The sequence below is a fragment of the Myotis lucifugus genome, unplaced genomic scaffold, assembly GCF_000147115.1.
Source record: "Myotis lucifugus unplaced genomic scaffold, Myoluc2.0 scaffold_210, whole genome shotgun sequence".
In the NCBI taxonomy this organism is placed as follows: Eukaryota; Metazoa; Chordata; class Mammalia; order Chiroptera; family Vespertilionidae; genus Myotis; species Myotis lucifugus.
In genome coordinates this window covers 688,482-710,240 of record NW_005871258.1, presented here as the reverse complement: position 1 = coordinate 710,240, position 21,759 = coordinate 688,482, and the positions used below count along the sequence as shown (strand labels likewise).

At 37.6% G+C, this 21,759-nt stretch overlaps 1 protein-coding gene across 5 annotated transcripts in view; it reads left to right on the top strand.

The window, feature by feature from the left end:
* Window positions 1–21,759, top strand: part of MGAT4A (mannosyl (alpha-1,3-)-glycoprotein beta-1,4-N-acetylglucosaminyltransferase, isozyme A) — an 87,196-nt gene that overhangs the window by 44,332 nt on the left and 21,105 nt on the right. For all 5 annotated transcript variants that reach the window (XR_002831422.1, XR_002831419.1, XR_002831420.1 and 2 more), the window contains exons 4-7: window positions 7,880–8,013; window positions 16,795–16,841; window positions 18,594–18,707; window positions 20,853–20,928. Coding sequence is in view for 1 of the 5 variants with exons in the window: in XM_006097729.3 (XP_006097791.1) it covers window positions 7,880–8,013; window positions 16,795–16,841; window positions 18,594–18,707; window positions 20,853–20,928 (371 nt within the window). In the remaining 4 variants the exon portion in view is untranslated. The remainder of the gene's footprint in view (window positions 1–7,879; window positions 8,014–16,794; window positions 16,842–18,593; window positions 18,708–20,852; window positions 20,929–21,759) is intronic.

Here is a 21,759-nt window from a genome sequence, read left to right as displayed (position 1 = left end):
ACTTCATTAATCATTATTAATAAAAATACTGAAGGAAAGTACAAGTGTTTTTAAAGTCATTTAAAACTGTAGAATTACAAATATATCCTTTTATAGTAGTCTGTTTTTATTTTATGAATGTGACATTCTGTTCCTTTTGAAGATACTTACTCCATCCCATTTGCTTATAACTTTATCCATTTTAAATAAAATGAAATATTGGTCAATCAGCTTTCCTGTAGTTAACATTCTTTTTTTTTGTTTTTATTTTTTTTGTTAATCCTCACCCGAGGATATTTTTCCATTGATTTTTTAGGGAGAGTGGAAGAGAGAGGGAAAGACAGAGAGAAACATCGATGTGAGAGAAACACATCGATTGGTTGCCTCCGACCAGGCCCAAGGAGCCTGCACTTGACCGGGATCGAACCTGGGACCCTTTGGTCCACAGGCCGACGCTCTATCCACTGAGCTAAACCGGCTAGGGCTAGTTAACATTCTTATCAAGCTGACAAAATTTTTTGGGAAATAGAAAAAAAAGACAACTCAAAGAAAAATAAGAAAATCCTCACATTTACTTAAAAAAAAAAAATCTTCCCTCTGGCTTAGGCAATTGTTCTTAACACTTTTAGAGTCACAGAACCCTTTGGATAGCCTAGGAAAGCTGTCAAGACTCTTACTTTAAAAATGCACATAGAAAAAGTAAATTTGTATGTAACTTCTGGGATTTTGTGGAAACCAAAAACCTAGTTAGGGACTTTATATTAAGAACTTAGGTTTTTTAGATCAAAGAAAAACTGCTTCTTGCTAAAAATCCCATTCTTCAGGGGTCAGACTGATTAAGGAACAATACTCAGACCAGCTAAGCTAAGCCTTTCAAAGGCTGAAGGGGGAGAATAGTGCTCCAGGCAGCTGCTGCTCCTCTAGAATTCTCACAACCAGAAGGAGAAACTGTCAGTCCACCCCCCCCACATTCAGTCCTCCCACAGCATTTGCAGAGGCGGGCTGCAGTACACAGACCAAGCAAGTACAGGGGGGTGAAAGGCCATCTTGTACAACCAGGGTTTCCAAATAGTTAAGAAAATTGACATCATGAATGACTTAATACTCAAGGAAATGAATTTGTAATTATAATATAGTTTAAAAATAATATACTTAATTTTTTTTATTGATTAATTTTCGAGAGAGGAGAAGGGAGAGAGATAGAGATAGAGATATCAATTTGTTGTTCCACTTATTTATGCATTCATTGTATGTGCCCTGACTGGGAATCAAACCCACAACCTTGGCATATTGGGATGACACTCTGAACAACTGAGCTACTCGGCTGGGGCCAAAAATAATATATTTTTAGAGGGAAGAAAGAGGTCAACTCATAACTGATTATTATAAAAGGATCAGCTAGAAATCTTGAAGAACATTTCTTTGAGTAAACAGGTCTTCAGATGAAGGGCCTATTCAGTGCTGAGCAGGATGGCTGAGCAAAGACCCTCCGTAGGTACCTGCCAGAATGGCATTATTGGTTGGTAGAGGACAGCAGGCCATTCTTCACGTAATTGCTGAAATAAAAAACCCATGAGCACCTGCTGTGTGCCAGGCACTTAGGTACACAGAATTAGATGAGGTTCCTAATCTTGTGGAACTTCAATTCAAAGGAGAATGCACTAGTTAAATAATCAATTATATAAACTGTTGCATAGTTACAGCTTTAATTGGAGACATAAAGGATGCTTTGAGAATGTACATAAAGGGCATTTGATTTAATTAAGGAATATGGGGAAGTTTTTAAAAATACATTTGAACTGAGATCAGTAGAATATGTAGTTCCCTGCTAAAGATGGGTGTATTTGCTTTGTATTTCTACTATAACAAATCACCACAAACTCAGTGACTTAATTCAATATAAGTTTATGATCTTATAGTTTTGGGTGTCAGAGGTCCAGAAAATAAGTGTGTTGACAGGGACTTGTCCCTTCTGGAAGCTTTAGGGAGGAGCCCACTTCCTTGCCTTTTCCAGCTTCTAGAGATCACCTGCATCCGTTAGTTCATGCCCTTCCTTCATCTTCAAAGCATAGCATCTCCAACACAGTCTCTGACTCTGACTCCCTTGCTTCCATTGTCACATTACCTCTCATTCTGACTCTCCTGCCTTCTTCTCATAAGGACCCCTGTGAGTACATTAGGCTCACGTGGGTAGTACAGGACAGTCTTCCCATCTGAAGACCCTTAATCATCTCTGGAAAGCCCCTTCTGCCCCGTGAGGTAATATATTCACAGATTCCAGGAATTAGGGCATGGGCATCTTGGGGAATGGGGCAGTATTCCACCACATGTGAGAAAAGGATACAGTATTCCGGAAAATGAGAAAAGCACTACAAAAGCCTTGAAGGAAGGGCACATGGAATGCTCTAGAAAATGGAGACGGCACTGTAGATAAAGTATAGAGTGATGGGAATTTGGAACAAGATGAGGCGAGAGAGGAATTGAGCCCCTACCACGCAGGACCTTGCAGACCATTTGTAGGGTTTTGGATTTTTATCCTAAAAGCAGAAAGAAGCCACTGAAGGGTTTGAAGCAGGACTTAGGATGACTTTATAAGACTTAAATTTTGCAACGCTCACATTTGATGCCATTAGAAAAATTATAGAAAGTGTGGGAAGAAGAGTAGATGTGGAAGGACTCAGTAAGAGATGATGTAGTGATCCACTTGGGAGAGGGTGAGCTTGGGCCAGGTAGTAGTGGTGGTAGTAGCGATGGCAAGAAGGTGATTTGCTATGTTGGGAATGTATGGGGATATATACATGGGAGGACATAGTGTTGGACGGTTTTGTGGGCTAAGGTAGGAGGGAGTAGTCAGGGATAGGACCTAGATTTCTGGATTATATAACTGGATGGCTGGTACTATTCACGTGATAAAGGACAGTAGAAAGTGTTTTGTAATACTAGTTTCCAAGACGAGACCATAAATTAAATTTATGTTTAATTTTATGAGTGATCATTTGCAAATAACTGGTTTTTGAAGATACAAGGATGGATGAGATCACCCAAGACCTAGAACTGAGGACCTAGAACAGTTAGTTTTCAGGAAAAAGAAAGATGAAGCCAACAAAGACAGGGAAAGTGCAACTAGACAATAGAGATAAAACTATTGTCATGGAATATAGGGAAAGAAATGGGGAATAAATGACGAAAATCAAACCAGAGGAAACACGATAGGCTAAAAATACTTAATTAGCAATGAATATTGAAATAGTTATAACTGAAGGTAGACTAGTAATTGAAGATTCAGAATGCCAAATTAACATTTTTCCTAATTTTTTTTATCATAAAGGAAATAAATACTAGAATTTGTAAACTTCCCAGAAAAGTTGAAGAAAACGGAAATAATATCAGTTGCTATCTCTGTCAAATTATAAACACCATGAGGCAACAGCCTTACCTATCTTATGACTGTATTTTAGATAGTCTAGTACATCATTGATGTATTATAGGTACACAGGTAATACTTGAATAGGAAATATTGGATGATTAATTACTGGGACAAAGAACTTAGAACAACCCTTTGTCTCCATTCCTGTTTGGTTCCTTGGTCCACCTTGCTCCTCCACAAAAGGATGATATGTCTGTATTGTTCACAATCGCTGCCATATTTATTCTGAACTCTTACTTCTCCCTTAGAATACATATATTTCTAGATTGCAAGCCATAGAAGAACATTTTATCAAACAGGACCAGGGTAGGCTGCGTTATTCAGTAGTAATTAACAACCCCAAAATCTCAGTGGTTTAAGTAATGCAGAGTTATTTATTTATTTATTTACTTACTTACTTACTTACTTACTGCTCAAAGTACATGTCCATCAGGCTGGCGGGATTTGTGCATCATTGGTCATGCAGAGATCCAGGCGGACAGAGCAGTCCGCATCTTGCAGTTACTGGTTGCTCTGCTGAGGAAGACAGACAACTCTGAAGGACTCACACTGCAGTTCCAGGGATGACTCATTGTTTGTTACTAATCACAACCCCTCCCACTGTTCTCCCCAACCCTGAGGGGACCAGGAAGTGAATCCTACCTGTGACCAGAAGGCTGGAAAAACTGTCTTTTTTTGTGGTAATTTTGTGAAATACCACAAGCGTGGATACTCTAATTCTGAAAGCTTAGCTGAAATTAGTACTTTCATTTTTAGTGTTTTTGGAGTCCTTGAGTGCCTTGTTTTAAACTAAAGAATTTAAATTTCAGCTCCAAAACAGTATATTTGGAGCTTCTCTAAACATGCCATCTAAACTTAAAACAGAAACAATACAACTCAAGACAGTGGTAGGGAATAGGGTTTGCATTATAACTTTATACCGTTTGTGTTTGCAACCATTTGAGGTAGGTTGAAGTATATGGAAATTTGCTTCCAGGGTAACTCATCCTGTCTTTAGGCATCTCAGCGTAACATGGTCGAAACAGTGTGTTGTTCTCAATAAAAGATCCCCATCCGCTTAAGTCATCCTTCAATCCTCCTCTTCCTTTGTCTCTAAGCCCCATTGGAAAGGGTCTTCAAAATATGTCCTAGCCCTGGCCTGGTAGCTCAGTTGGTTGGAGTGTTGTCCTGTACACCAAAAGGTTGTATTCCCCATCAGGGCACATACCTAGGTTGTGGGTTCGTCCCTGATCCGGACATGTGCTGGAGGCAATCAATCTGTTTCTCTCTCTCTCTCTCTCTCTCTCTCTCTCTCTCTCTCTCTCAAAATCAGTAAACGTGTCCTCTAATGAGGATAATATATATCCATCCACTCATCTCCATCTTTAAATATCCTAATTCAAACCACCATCTTTTCCTTTAATTACTGCAATAGCTTCCTGATTTCCCCCAAGATGCTTTTACTCTTAACACTTTTGTTTCTGTTCTCCACAAAATTTGGTAAACTTTTAAAATTAACAAATTGGATAATGTCACTCCCCTACTTATAGCTTTATAAAGGCTTTCTCTGAATTAAAAACTAAACTTAAGGTTTCATGTGAAATGGCCCCTAACTAATGCTCTGGATCTAGGCTCATTCTGCTTTAGATGCACTCTGTTCCTCGCTCTTTCTCAATTTTGTTAAGGTCATTGTCTCTTCAGGGCCTTGCTGTTTCTCCTGGAATGTTTTTCCTCTGCTCTTTCTCATCATTAATTACCAGCTCACTTGATACCAGAGAGGCCATCCATGACCCTCACTATCTAAAAGGTACCCCCCCCCACTCTTTCTAATATTGCCATATTTTAATTTGTATAGTACATATTATCCTCTAAGATTGTATTATTTTCTCTTCTCTTCTCTTCTAGAATGTAAGTTCCATGAGGGTAGGTAGGGACCTTATCTGTGCTGTTCACTATTATATCCCAGTCACTAGAATAATGCCTTACATTTAATAGGTGTTTAGTAAATATGTTTGGGAAAATGTAGCAAATCTCTTTCTGAGCCCTTGTAAACTCTGTCCCAGATGGAAGAGAGGAATGTGAAACTTGGGCAAGTTCCTTGAATTATTTGGATCTTATAATTCTTATCCGTAGAATCATGGTGATAGACTTGTAGATCCATGATCTTTAACTTTCCTTCTAGCTTTAGAATTCTGTGAATTTTAAGTATTTTGTAGTATCTCCAATTAATTGTTAATACTTAATTATTTTAAAAAGATATAAAGTATTTTTCTACTGATATCTAATATGCAGTATACTAAGACTTCTTAAGAAGTGATATTTTTAAAAACTTTCTGGGAAATACAGTCCTATTGTAACACAATATATGCATTCCTAAAAATTACTGCACTATGCAGAATTGTGCCGTAAACTGAGAAAAATTGGATTAGGTTTACAGTACTCAACAATTTTGCCAGTTACACACATTAAAAAATATAAAAACTTAAAAATGGTAGCATAATTCTACACTCGTTCAGTGATTAATAAATAGGAAATTGCTAGAATACATACAGGCAGTCCTCGGGTTACGTCGTTTCGTGGTTACGTAGCCATCTCCCATTTACAGTATTTATTAAAAAAAAAAGTTCTGTCATTTCGATGTATATACATATGTGCTTTATGTTTTTCATTATTTATTTACTACAAGTAAAGGTCAGGAATTGTTACCTTTTAACTTTTTTTTACTGTTTCACGTCATTACTGCTGTGTATGTGCTCCATGTGAGTGACGTAGGTGCTTATGTAGGTGGGTTCCGACTTAACGGAAATCGCGGAACAGATCTCCAACGGAACCCGAGGACCTACTATGGTCCTCTGCCTTGTGAAAGATGTGATTTGTGTGTTAAAATGGGCTTCGAAGGCCTGCGGCTGGGAAGCTTTGAGAAGTGGTGCAAAGGAGGTTGTCTGAAATCTGACAGAGAGTGGTCACACCGGGGGTGGCTAGGTGTGGCCTTGGCGGCAGTGAGCCGAGGCAGCGGGCAGCCGGCCGGCAGTGTGCATTCTGTGCCTCTGCAGCGCTCCTTTCAGTTTCCTGAACTCAGTCCCAGCAGGCCCAGTTTTCTGTGAGTGTTTGTTCCAGAGGAGAAATTGCACATAAACAAATGTGAAATCAGTGTTATGCTGAAATGGCTCCTTAATATACTAATCACACAAAGTACAAGTTTGCATTTCAAAACAGGCATAATAGTAGAAATGAAATTTTAGACTTAAAAACAGTTACATGAATAGTACAGCTTCCATATAGCTCACCAGTTCCTCTAAACATTTACATCTTATATAACCATAGTACCATGATCAAAACCAGAAAATAAACATTGATGTTATACTGTTAATTAACCTTCAGTCTTGTTCACATTTTGCCATTTTTTTATTAGTATTTTTTTGTTTCAGGATCCAGCTCAGGATCCCATATTTCGCTCAATTATCATATCTTCTTAGTCTTCCTCAGTCATGGACAGTTCCTCATTCTTTCTTATTTTTCCTGATCTTGGCAGGCGTCCTCAAACTACAGCCCGCGGGCCACATGCAAATACAAATATTGTATTTGTTCCCGTTTTGTTTTTTTACTTCAAAATAAGATATGTGCAGTGTGCATAGGAATTTGTTCATAGTTTTTTTTTAAACTATAGTCCGGCCCTCCAGCGGTCTGAGGGACAGTGAACTGGCCCCCTGTTTAAAAAGTTTGAGGACCCCTGGTTTAGAGAGTACTGACCAATGAGTTATTTTGTGATGTATTCCCCTAATTTGTGTTTGTCTTCTGTTTCTTCATGGTTATGGTTAGATTGAGATTATTCATTTTGGGCAAGGAACCCACAGAAAGCATGTCATGTGGCCTTCTCCGTGCATCATATATATGAGATTTGGGACATTAATTTTTAAAATTATATTCTTTTTGATTTTAGAGAGGAAGGGAGAGGGAGAGAGAGATAGAAACATCAATGATGAGAGAGAATCATGGATTGGCTGCCTCCCACACGCCTCCCACTGCGGATCAAGCCCACAACCCAGGCATGTGCCCTCACCGGGAATCGAACTGTGACCTCCTGGTTCATGAGTTGACGCTCAACTACTGAGCCACATCAGCTGGGCTGGGACATTACTTTTTAAGATGTTCAGTGTTTCTAAGGTTTAGTTGTATAATTAAATTTGTTTATACTTTACAGTCACTTTTTAATATGAGTTTTAATATCGTTCATTTTTATCAGTTCTTTGACATTATTTCTTTTCTTATGGATTATTTATTTCCATAAGTTCTATGAAAAAGAATTACAGTATTATGGATAATGCCTTTCTATCCGTTGGTTATTTTTCTTTCTGAAATGTAGTATATTTTGATACCTCAATTATTTTGATCAATTTGAAGGGTATAATATTTTTGAAGTAGTGGTATTGTTATATATTTGTAAAATCTTATGTAATTATAATTTTATAACTATAATGTATAATTTTGTTTCAGTTTCAATAGTAATGGGAATTCCTACTGTGAAGAGAGAAGTTAAATCTTACCTCGTAGAAACGCTTCACTCCCTTATTGATAATCTGTATCCTGAAGAGAAATTGGACTGTGTAATAGTAGTCTTCATAGGAGAGGTAATTATTTAATTGTTGTGATTTTTACACCTATAATCTATGAGTTAAAACTGTAATTGAATATTTGAATATACTTTTATGTGCATTTTTTAAAAATGTGAGTAAAGTTTAGGTAATGTATTCTATCCAATGGTTACGTTTGCCCTAACTTTTTTACTGCAGCTACAATTGAGGATAATATTACATACATAAATCTTTCAGAGCAGTGAGTCCCTGTTTCTAGTTATAGAACCTAAATTTGGAGATTGGCACTGGTGTTCTTTGGGAGTATAGAAAGCTGAGAAAAGTTTAGCCTAGACATGGGTTTTATCATCTTGTTATTCTCTTGACCCCTTGTCTGTACTCTCAAGATGCAACCATTATCCATTATTGAAAAGGTAAAATATCATGAGAATGAGGAATATTATATTTATTGTAATTTTAGTTTCCTCAAAAGATCTAGGGAAAGAATAAATCTTGAGCAAGTTTTTCATAAATAATGAGAAAAATCACCCTGAAGTAATTATTTTCTTAATTATTATATAGAATTTCAGAATGTGAAAGGATTTAGGACAGTGATGGCGAACCTATGACATGTCAGAGGTGACACGTGAACTCATTTTTTTGGTTGATTTTTCTTTGTTAAATGGCATTTAAATATATAAAATAAATATCAAAAATATAAGTCTTTGTTTTACTATGGTTGCAAATATCAAAAAATTTCTATATGTGACACGGCACCAGAGTTGAGTTAGGGTTTTTCAAAATGCTGACACGCCGAGCTCAAAAGGTTCGCCATCACTGATTTAGGACATCAGCTGGTTCTGGCCCACTGATTCCCAGCTTTTCAGTGTTTCCCTATCTTTCTAAATGAAAGTGTTTTTAATGTATTTCTTAATATAAGAATAGAACACATGCTTACTATTTAAAACAATTACAGAAATGTGTAATGAAAAATTACTTGCTATTCCTCCATACAGATATAATAATTAGATATTCTGAAATATATCTTAAGAAATATTTCCTGCCCTAGCCGGTTTGGCTCAGTGGATAGAGTGTCGACCTGCGGACTGAAGGGTCCCAGGTTTGATTCTGGTCAAGGACACATGCCTGGGTTGCAGGCTTGATCCCCAGTGGGGGGCATGCAGGAGGTAGCTAATCAATGATTCTCTCCCTTCCTCTCTGAAATATATATATATATGAGCTACTATTTAAAAAAAAGAAACGAAAGAAAAGAAATATTTCCTGTGGCTTGTGTACATATATAAATGGATTTGTTCTATATGTATTTTAATCTCTCATGGGCATTTAAAAATATATTTATTATTGATTTCAGAGAAGAAGTTAGAAGGAGAGAGTGATAGAAGCATCAATGATGAGAGAGAATCATTGATTGGCTGCCTCCTGCACGCCCCACACTGGGTATTGAGCCCAGAACCTGAGCATGTGCCCTGACTGGGAATCGAACCATGACCTCCTGGCTCATAGGTTGACACTCAACCAATGAGCAATGCCAGCTGGGCTCATAGACATTTTTTCATGTTAAGAATAGATATCACTGCCCTGACCGGTTTGGCTCGTTGGATAGAGTGTCGGCCTGCGGACTGAGGGGTCCCGGGTTTGATTCCGGTCAAGGGCATGTACCTTGGTTGCGGGCACATCCCCGGTGGGGGGTGTGCAGGAGGCAGCTGATAGATATTTCTCTCTCATCGATGTTTCTAACTCTCTATCCCTCTCCCTTCCTCTCTGTGAAAAATCAATAAAATATATTTTTTAAAAAAAGAATAGATATCACAACATCAGTTTTTCTGGCTACAAAATTTTCCATTGTATGGTTTTAACATAATTTATTTAATTTCTGATTGCTAGACATTTAGACTGTTTCCAAGTTTTTGCTGTTATTTTCAGCATGGCATAAATTTTGTGTCCTTTGTTTAGTTACTGAGGTGTGATCAGTTCCTAAGTGTGGAATTGCCTTGGTCAGCGTTCACATACATTGAAATGTTCGTGCCTGGCCAGAACGCCTCACAGAAGCTGAGCCAGTGTATGCCTCTTCCAGGTTCTGTGAGAAAGCTTGTTTCCCCATCCGCATGCTCTACTAGATCATATCAGTCTTTAATTTTTTCGTCAGTTTGATGGGTAAAAAATAATACATTGCTTTTGCTCAATTTGGATTTCTTTACTGATGGAATTAAATGCTGATTTATAGGTTTTTCTTGCACCATTTGTATTTATAATTATTTTTATAACCTTTGCTCTTTTTTAATTTGTAAGAAAATTTCATATATGAGAGGAATAAATTCTTTGAAATATTTAGTTCAGTTTGTCTTTTGCAGGAACTTTGTATTTTTTTGTCTGTTATAGAAATTTTACGTCTTAAGTAATTAAATTTGTCACTTGCATATTGTATACCAGTAGAAATTGATACAACCTCCTTGGAAAGCATTTTGGCAATAGCTATTAAAATTTAAAGTATACTCTATGACCCAACTTTCTGCTTCTAAAAATTGATTCAGTAGTAACATTTGTAGGTGTGAAAATCTACTCAAGCACATACACACATGTAAACAGCTCCTTTGTGCTTTAATAAAATAAATAGAGAACATGGTCCTGTGTAATATCCTGTCAGCTATTAGTAGCAGGTACCTTGAGAGTTGGGATTATGGGAAGAGGCCACTTTCTGTTGCATACAGTTTTACAAAATTAGAATTTTTTTTTTACAATGAACACATACTGATTTTTACTCAGAAAAAAGTCTTATTACTGTAAAAGAAGAAAACTATCCTTATACACTAGAAAATAGTGTTCAGTATATAGACAGATTCATGTACATAAAGATTCAAGACCCTCTTTCCATTGCCATTTATCTGATGATAAGATGTCATAACAATGGGTTTGGAGTCAGGTGACCTGGGTTCAGGGCCTGGATTCAGTCACTTGAGCAGGTCCTTTTTCTTCCTTCAGCCTCAGTGTCTTCATCTCTGAAATGAGAATAACGTTCTTGAGCCTTTTGAGCTCAGTGTTGGTACAGGGAAGCACACGGAGGTCCCAGATGGGGAGGTGTTGTAAATTCAGGTGTGGGCAGTATTCTGGTCTCTGAAGACTCTTCCCCCTGAATTGCAGTATTTATATATGTATCTGTATAGAATTTTAATATTTGGAAGAAAATCTGTACTGAAAGAAGAATTAATTTACAGAGTTGTTTGAATTGCTTTTAGGCAGTTTAAAATTCTTAATTACTACATTTGATTCTACCTTAATTCGTAGTTTTAACCTAAGTGTCTGGTAGCTTGGGGCTCATTAACACTAGTAGCAAGTGATAGTCTGTATAATATTTCTTATAGCGCTGTATCATTGCTCATATCGTTTCTGTCATTCATGATCATTTCTGACAAAACGTTTTCCTACACTGTACTCTGAATTTTAGCAAAAATTCTTTTTCCTGTCCCATTCTTATAGTTGGAGAATTCCCTATTTTATGAATCTTGGTGGAGGAAGGAAGTACCTCCTGCCCACTATTGAAACTAAAAATGTCAGATGTTTCCTTTACTAGTTCAGGCATGTGACCTGGGCTCAGCCCCTTGGTATTCCTATCCTGGACTTGGCGTGGTGCTTTATTATTTCCAGTTGACACAGAAAACCCAAAGGGATAAGCACACAGATTATTACGTTATTAGAATTAATGGGAATTTATCAGGGTGGCTGGATGTAGGATCAACTTACGTTTCTAAATGCCAGTAGCAAAAAATAAGAAAATAACGTTTAGAATAAATATTTTTCTAAAGAAGCAGAGATTGTGGACAGTCCATTGTGGTGACAGATGGTGGCTGTGGGGGTGTCTTTCCCATGGTCACAGGGCGGGGTTCAGAGGCACTGAAGACTGATGAGGGCTTTGCAAGTTGTAGCATTGGGAGCAGGCTGTGGTTTCTGGCTGTCGTCCAGCTTTATTTCTGCCGCCTTCCAAGCCTGCTTCCTCGGCCTCGCTGGAGGTCCTGTGAGTTCTACCTCTCATCTTTCAGTGTCTGACTGTTCTGCCACAGTCAGTTTCTATTGCTATGAAGATCCTGACTGGTACAGCTTACAACTTGTTCAAAAATACCTCAATTGCTATAAACAGAACGTGCAGTCAACATGGATGTGCAGAGCTAGGAGGCTAAATGCTATTCCAAGTGAAAGAGATGAAATCAATTTTTAAGGTGCGTTTCAGATAGAATATTGCCTAATTTATAACAGCCACATTATGTTGATGACCGTAAAGATTGCTGAGAATTTGGAAAGAGAACTTTATTTTTTGGTTTTGTTAATCCTCACCCAAGGATATATATATATATATATACATATATATTTCCATTGATTTTTAGAGAGTGGCAAGGAAGGGAAGAGACAGAGAGAGAAATATTAATGTGGGAGAGACACATTGATTGGTTGCCTCCTGCACGTGGGCAGGGGATCCAGCTTGCAACCGAGGTACGTGCCCTTGACCAGGATCTAACCTAACCTGCACTCCTTCAGTCTGAGAGCCAATGCTCTAACCACTGAGCAACTGGCTAGGACTGGAAAGAGAACTTTAGCTAGCATATCTTTACGTAGCATATCTTTTATATCATTACTAGAGGCCTGATGCATGAAATTCGTGCAAGGGGCTTGCCCCCCCCCCCCCCTGCGGCAGCCACCTCTGCCTCGGCCCCACCCACCATGGCAGTTGCCTCTGCCTCAGCCCCCGCCAACGCTGCAGCTTCGTCTGGAAGGTTGTCCAGAAGGACGTTTGGTCTAATTAGCATATTACGCTTTTATTATTATAGATGACTATTCACATTGTTTCTGTAATTTGCCTAAAAACATTCCAAAGGCATGTTAAAATGTTAAGTTCCTGAACTGAGGAATTCAAGTTGAGATTCTATAATGAAATAACAAATTCATCATGTTAGAAAAGCACCTAAAGGTAGTTTCTGAAAAATTGAGTTTACAGAATTTCCAGCTCACAGTGTGTTTAGAATATAGCATGAAAATAGTTTTGCTTTTTACTATTGTACACATTTTAGTTTGTGTTTTGTAGTTTGTTTAGAGCGCCTGAGGCCATTACTATGCCTTCTTTAAAATTCTTTTATTTAAATTGTGCTAACAGTGCTAGTTAGTTGGCTTATGGGCAGAAATATGCAAAGCAGGTAAATTTATAAATGAATACAGAAGTTGAATAACAGAGAATTGATCAAATTGCTATAGGGTTTTTTAAATTTTTCTATTATATACTTTATTCGCTAGGAAACAGTGTTTACTGTTTATTCTTTGGATAGGTAATATGATCTCATGCTTAAAAAATTATAAATATGTGTGTTGTATACTTTGAAAAGTCTCCCTTTTAGTGCTATTCCTTAGTCACTATTACCTCTCTACAGGCAACAACTGTTAGTAGTTGTTCCCATTCAGAGATATTTAATGTGTCTATATGTGGATATATTCTTTTTCGCACTATTTCTATGTAGATGGTATAATATTAACTTTTTATATTAGCACATAAAGACCTATATAGATTCCTTGTAAAATATTTTTCTAGAAATTTATTAATTTTACCTAAGTTTTAAAATTTGCTTTATACAAAGTGGAGCAAAGTCAACTCTTGTTCTTTTTGTGGTAATTTCCCCCTGATTTCTTTATATATGTGTGTATATTGTAGTCTCCCTCTTTTTAGCGAGTGGATCTGTTTTTATTATTTCAAAAACCATCTTTTGGGTTTGTTTCGTTGTTGTTGTTTTCTGATTAATACTCACTTTAAAAAATTTTTTAATACTGGCTTTTAACATTATTAATTTTTCTGCTTTTGTTAGTTACATGTTATACTTTACATGTTATACTTGTCCCAGATACTAAATTGATTTATTTCCATTATTTCTTTTTGTTAATATAAGAATTACTATGAATTTTTTCCTGAACACTGTGTTAGCTGTATTCCATAGGTTCTGTATTCTAGATTTGTATCTGATTTTTATTGGTAATTGCATATAATGTCAATGTTGTGTTCCTGGGTGAACTCTGATTAAGTGGTTTGGTCTTTTCTAGTGAGACAGTTTAGTGTTTTCAGGCAGGGATTAGTTACCTGAGTGCTTTGGAACTTTTTACACCCCAAAGCACTTGAGAAATAAAGAGTAGCCCTCTCTATAGTTATGTTTTCTTAAGCTCTCATAATTACCAGTCTTTTTTAGTTGTTAGTTGTTTCTATTCTTGATTTTAAACTGCAGATTACTGTGTTGGTGCATCAGTGGTATTTTGGCTTGTAATTTTTCAGCAGCTAGATTTTAAGATGTTCACTTATGCTTTGGTTATATATCATACAAATCTAATGGGGAAGAAATTGGAGATATATAAAATTTGCTTGTAATTCAACAAATATTTACTGACACAGTGATAAGCCAGTCCTATCACTGAACAAAACAAAGCCTCTGCCCAATGAAACCTACATCAGAGAGAAGGACAGATGAGAAAACTAATACATAGCACAGCGATTTTCAGCCCATGTGCCACAAGAATGTTTAAAACATGAAATACCTGACTATTTAGTCTGGGGGACTGAACTCTTTTCCCTTAAATTGTAAAAAAAGAAAAAAAAGATGAGAGACAACACAAATAATAGCTGTCTGATGTGAATGAATCAAAACTGTACCTATTTTTTTTCTGTCAAATCAGCAAAAAATGTATTTTTTAAACATAAGGATATTATGTGTGGATTAGATATGGAGCACTTGCACTTCATAAATTTTATTACACATGACATAATAAATCTATATTCACATAAGTTTATTCTTCTTGGCCCCCTTTTGAAGAGTCTCCTGGAGATAGGGAGCTGGCCCTATTCATATTGTTTCCTTGGATAGGCAAATTACTGGCACTCAGTAAATGGTAATCAATTTGAGTTTCAGGTTGTTACTAAACTTATTCAAGTTTATATAAACCAGGCTTGGTCATGTGCTCCAAAATTAGAACCTGATGAGTTAGTAAGATACTCACTGGGTGATAATTTATTGAAAATGAGTTCACTACTGTTTGTGTTTATGAAGGGGAAGTACAGAGGGTTGTGGGCTGTGTTCTAGTTGGATCTCACTCCTGAGTCTTTAAATTTAACAATAAAAATAGAAATTATTTTCAAGTAACAGAAATTAAAGTTAAACTATTCTAATGAACAGAACAAACTGACGAACAAAATAGATCCAGAGACATTGAAACATGCAACAGACTGACATATGTCAGAGGGAAGGGGGGGTGGGTGGGCAGAGATTAACCATAAAACTTAGATGAATACGAGAGGCCCAGTGCACGAAATTCATGCACAGGTGGGGTCTCTGGGGTGGTCTGTGGAGATTAGGCCCTAGCTTGCACCCCCCAGCCTCGCAGCCCCAGCTCGTACCCCCAGCTCGTAGCCCCCAGCTCGCATCCCCAGCCTCGCAGCCCTGCAGCTCTGCCTGGCACCCCGCCTTGGCCTGGTGCCGCCTGCTTGCCCCACCCCCTGTCGCCGCTGCTGGTCACCGTCTGTGGGGTGACTGGCAGGGCGATCAGGCCCCTGCTTGCACCCACCTTGGCCTGGCACTGCCCACTCACCTGCTTCACCATCCCGCTGTGGTCCCGCTGTCATCGGGGCCCATCAGGGCTGGCAGTGCCTCCACTGCCACCCGCTGCCAGCGCTGCATCGCTTACGCCCACCATGTTCCGCACTGCCCGCTGGTGGTCAGCGCACGTCATAGTGAGTGGTCGAACTCCAGGTCAGTGACCGCCCGAGGGGACAATTTGCATATTAGGCTTTTATTATATAGGATATGCATAGCCCATAGACACAGACAATAGTGCTGGGAAAGCCTAGACGGGGGGCTGAGCTGGGTGAGGAAGTCAATGGGGGATAAAGGAGGACACGGCAATACTCTCAACAATAAAGATCGATTAAATAAAATAAAATAAACTCTCACAAAACAACATTTTATAATCCAAAAGTTTTGTAATTTCTAGGGTTAAGTTTTATATTTGTTTTTCCTCAATTTTTAAGTGTTTTGGTAGTCTTTATAACATAGATCAGACTTGATGTGTCATTTATTTATTTTAACAATGGAGCATTTTAATGTAAGCTGTCACTGAATTTAAAATTGATAGGGGTATTGGATCTGTGCTTGCAGTATATAATTTCAAAGTACATAGGCCTGATAAATATTTACTTGTAACTCTGGTTAAAATGCTCTTGACTTTGGTTTTTATTATCAACTTGATAATAATAATACAGAATAATACAGCTTTTTGTTCCATTTTTATCACTTACTGTCATAGTCTCTGAGATGATTTTTCCTCCCACTTTTTTTTTTTAAATAGGGCAGGAAACTGAGGCTCAGAGAAGTGGCTTACTCTAAGTTGTACAGGCCAGTGAGTACAGAGGCGAATCTTGAAGCTAGGTTTTATGATTCGCAGTAGACACATCTTTCCTGTCGCCTGCTTACAGACACTGTTCATTCATTACTTACAGTTTGGATATTTCAGATGAAGTAGTAATAGTTTTTGTGCTTAATTTTTTCTATTGAACATCGACAATTGAAAATAATGAAACCTTAGTTATCTACTTACTGTATTAGTAAATACTCAGTGATATCTAGTGGTGCATTAAAGTAGAATACCGGTACATAAGTGCAAATCCCATAACTTACCTGAAAATCTAATGTAATGTTTTCAATGAATGTTTTATTCACTTATTTGATTTTGAGTTCAGTATTAAAAGTTAAATAAAAAAAATAAAAACAATGAACGTAGGTACAATTTTCTTTTCTTTCCCAGACAGATATTGATTATGTACACGGTGTTATAGCCAACCTGGAGAAAGAGTAAGTCCTTCTTAATTATGGAAGTGAAAATAATCATTACTATTATCTCTTCTCTTTCTGCTAAAAGATAATGCCTTCTTTTATAATTCATTTCTCTGGAATTCAGTGTTCATTGGACCACCTATAATTGGTCTTTGGCATTGTCATAAAGAAGGTGTACATCCAGTTATCTGATGGGATAAATTGGTATGTTTAGAAAAGACTTGAATGTTATATGTATGTAACATTATCAAATAACAGTCTTTAATCTGGAGAACAGTGAACATAGAATCATACGAGATTACTTAAATTTTTCACCGTGTTTACCAAGCAAAAATTTTCTGCTGTTATGGCAGATAATCATTTAGCAGCCTCAAACCTCAGTGCTAAACTATGTCTGAATCTAATCTATTTTGCAAAGGTTGAGGAACAATTTACTGTGAGCAAGGCACATCGCAGGTAACTACAGATAGAAAGTTTAGTAAATTTCAGGTATTAATTTGTAAAATACTGCTTTGGTGGTAGTCTTAATAGTAACGTTAAAAAATCAGTCTTGATATGGTTTCATCATTGAATTCTGCCTGTTTTTGCCCCCTAAACACTTATCTTCTACTTAAAAAGACAAAAGAGAAGCAACAATTATTTGCCAACTCTAGATTTAAAATACTGTGGCTTTATATTTGTCTATCACAGTTCTAAAACCAGAGATTTAAAAAATATGTATAATTCCAGATTAAACTCTGTATTTGTTAGATTTTTTTCTCAAGTGCTCAATTTCTTGGCAGCCTTCATATAAGCACAACTTGGCAGCCTTCATAAAAGTACTATCATATAGTATAGATTCCTTAATAGAGGACCAGAGCAATAATTACTAGTCCCGTTCACATGGGCCACATGGGCAGGTCTGTGGGGGCACATGCAATGATTCTGTCAATTCCTTTCTTCATCAATGTGTAGGAAAACCATGCCCAGGAAAAAAAAGTGAAAATTAAGCACTAAGAACATTTGTGCAAAGACAGGTAGTTAGACAACCATTTTGTGGAGATTTGCAAAAATGAAATAATGGAGAATGCAAATGAGAAGGAAGTTGCTATTGAGTAAGTAAGATTGGTTTAAAAAACTTTAGAACAGTTTCTCAACCTTGGCACTGTTAACATCTTGGGCTAGATAATGCTTTGTTGTGAGGACTGTCTTATGCACTGTAGTGTGTTTAAGAGCATCCCTGATGTCTGTCTACCCACTAGATGTCAGTACTGTCCGTAGTGGTGAGGACCAAATGTCTGGTCATTGCTCAGGGTACCCTTTGGGGGCAGGAGTGCTCTCAGTGAGAAACACTAGTTTAGAACGACATATAGTGTATAACCGACAACTAAACCTTCCTGAAAATTAAAGGACTTCGTTGTACATACACACACGTGCGCACGCGCACAAACTCCTTCATTACTTTGTTTTTCTTGAATTTCTATTTTCTGTGACATCTCGATTTGATTTGTTAAAATTCTTATACTTTTTAGGAAAGTAATACCTGCATTTGGCCTAGGATTTCCATGCTGCTCCAAGAATAGTGGCACTTTACACTTTTTAAAAGCATTATTTTTTTAAAACGTGTGCTATTAGAAAAATCTGTAGTTTCTGGAAAATCATTGATGAACTACTTCTTTGAACACAGTGTGTTCATTATTGATGTGTTTTATGATAACACAGTAAGTTGAGCATTAAGATAAATAAAATCCCACAGAGCTTAAATAACTCAACTAACCTTTCTCATGATAGATTTTCTAAAGAAATCAGTTCTGGTTTGGTGGAAATAATATCACCTCCTGGAAGCTATTATCCTGACTTGACAAACTTAAAGACGACATTTGGAGACTCTAAAGAAAGAGTAAGGTGAGCCTGTGTTTCTTAGAACCCTCACCCTTGTGAATGTAATCCTATCTAATAATAGACAAACACGGTAATTGACCGTACCTTTGCTACGCCTCCCATTGGCTAATCAGCACGATATGCAAATTAACCGCCAACAAAGATGGCTAATTTGCATACTGCGGGCAGGGTGGGACAGCGCCATCCCGCTTGCCCCGCAGCCATCTGGGCCTGCTATTTGTGACCCGGGGTGGTGGGGCGGGACAGCGCCATCCCGCTTGCCCCGCAGCCACCTGGGCCTGCTATTTGTGACCCGGGGTGGTGGGGCGGGACAGCGACATCCCGCTTGCCCCGCAGCCATCTGGGCCTGCTATTTGTGACCCAGGGTGGTGGACATCTGTGTGCGACCCGACCCAGCGCGGTGCCCCAACCCCCAGATCGGCCCTGCCGTGCGCGACCCAGGGAGGCAGGGCAGGCACCAAGGGATCGGGCCTGCCATCTTCCACCCGAGCAGTGGGCCTAAGCCAGCAGGTGGTTATCTCCTGAGGGGTCCCAGACTGAGAGAGCACAAGTGGGGCTGAGGGACACCCTCCACCCCCCCTCCCCCGCCAGTGCACACATTTTTGTGCACCGGGCCTCTAGTGTATAATAAATGTAGTTCTTCTTTATCAAAGCTTCACATGTTTTAGGAGTTAGCCAATTAATGAGAGCCAGTGAAATTTGGGGTATTTTATTGGAAATTCTATGGAATTTCTGATGAGAGGTTGATTTGGTAAACTTTGTAATTTTTATAACTGCTGCTCTAATGTTATGACTTTTCTTAAGAGTATATTATCTATAACTCAGAAGTTAGTCCAGATAGAAATCTCAGATCTGTATGCAGCATTAATGAGAGCTGACTCAATAAAGGGACAGAAATAATAATACTGTCCTGCAAAATTGTATTATAGTACTTAGTCTATTGGATTTGTGTCTGGCTCTCTAAAACTGAAGGACTTAGCTTTCATTGTGTTATTAAAAACAAAGTAAGAAATAATGGTATTAGTTTTGGATTTTCTGTAACTAGAGAAAAGGAAAAACGGTATTTTGGGAAGAGATTTGTACATCTTGAGTTGTTAATTTGTCCCAAAGACAGATATGTCCTCATAATTGGTTAATTGTCTCTCAATAAATATAATTTTATTTTTCAAAAAATTAGGGTTGAATTTAGTAAAAAATTCTAGGTAGTCGTATTAGCTGTATTATGGAGAAGTTTGCTTAATATGATTCAAAGCTTTTATTTTACTGGTTGTTGTGGGTTTTTTTACCTGACCTTTAGAACCATTTCTCTTATTTAAAATTAGTCAGTTTCTATAGGCTACCAGGATTCACTGAAAGAACTTAATGTTGTAAATTTTAATAGGATGTCTTGGGTTTTTAAGCATTCAATACATATTTATTAATTTCTACCTGCTTGGAGCACAGTTTTAGGCACCAGAGCAGTGATCCCCAAAGTATAATTGTTGAAGACTAGTTCCCGGAGACATGAAGATGTTATTGAAAAAAGGTTCAGTGGTCAAGGAAGTTTAGAAAATACTGGATTACAATTTTTTTTCAACAAATGTATTTACTGCTGGATGTTTCAGTGCTTCTATATGCATATTCATGTATCTCCCGAGGGGAAATATGTGTGCTTCCAAAACTTTCTTGGCATTAGACTTCATTTTTCCTTAGGACATCTTGAGAATTAGTCTTTTGGGGAATACATTTTGACAATGGCTTCATTAGAGAAAAGTGAAATCTCTTTCACTCTCTCCTCTAAGTGCATATATTATGTATGTGTGTGTATCTAGATATCTGTATGTCTATGTGGACATATATTGTGTATATATCATGTATATAAAATATATACATATTGTGTCTATGTAATATATTACATATTATAGAATACTAGAAGCCCAGCACGCGAAATCGCGCAGCCCCACCCACCCGCACGCCCACCCGCCGCCCTGCCGCGTTTGCAGCTCCGCCCACCCGCGCTGGTCTTGGTTGTTACGGTGTTAGGGCCACAGGCCTTTTAAAATATAGATTACAATGTTATATCATAATATATGTCATAAAATGTAATACATTTAATCCTATTTTGCCTAATTTGAGTCTGATCCTTATTTTTGAAAATTTTTATTTCAGATGGAGAACAAAGCAAAACCTAGATTATTGTTTTCTAATGATGTATGCTCAGGAAAAGGGCATATATTACATTCAGGTAAGTGTGGTTATTTCTTTAATGTGTTCACACTTTTAAAGAAAAAGTGATAACATCAAGGGTATATTTTCATTAAAACAGGGTGTGTTAAAAGCGTAAGCCCTCTCAGATCTCTAAGATCAGAACAATATATCGAGGGCAGAAGCATCTCCCCTAGTCCCTGAGAATGTGGGCTCTGAAGTTCCATTCTCTGGTTTTGCACAAACACTAGCTCTCCACTTAGTGGTGTGACAGTGGGCAGGTTGCTCATCTCTTTTTTCCTTTTCTCCCATCCCTCCCTCTCCTCTTATCCTCCTCCTCTTCTCTCATCCTCCCTCTCCTTTCTCATCCTCCCTGTTTCCACTGTTAAAAAGAACTAAGAATTAATTATATGGAAAATTTTAAAGAAGGATTTCCATATTTTTTTAGTGGTTCTATTAATATAGTGGGGGTTTTTGTATGCTACAGTATATTTACATTGAGATAATAAAACTGACATTTTATTTTATTAGCATGGCTAGAATAGTAAATCTCTAGTGATACGGGTTTTAAGTTAGCCAGGTAGACAACATCTCAGTAATCTGGGAAGCTATTATTTCTTTCAAATTTCATTTTCCTTAGTGACTTAAGCTTAAATTTCCCAATTCATTTCTTTCACCAAAGGTCATTATTCCTTGTTTGAAATACAAATACCCCTGAGACACTAAGTCTGTCAGGGTTTCTGTCAGGGTTTCTTTTGTGTGTTTTTTTGTATAAAAAGTTTATGAGGTCCTTACCTAGGAGGATGTTTCGATGAAAGTGTTAAGAAAAGGTATTCTGGTCCCTGAATCAGAAAGGAAATGGTGGGCAGCT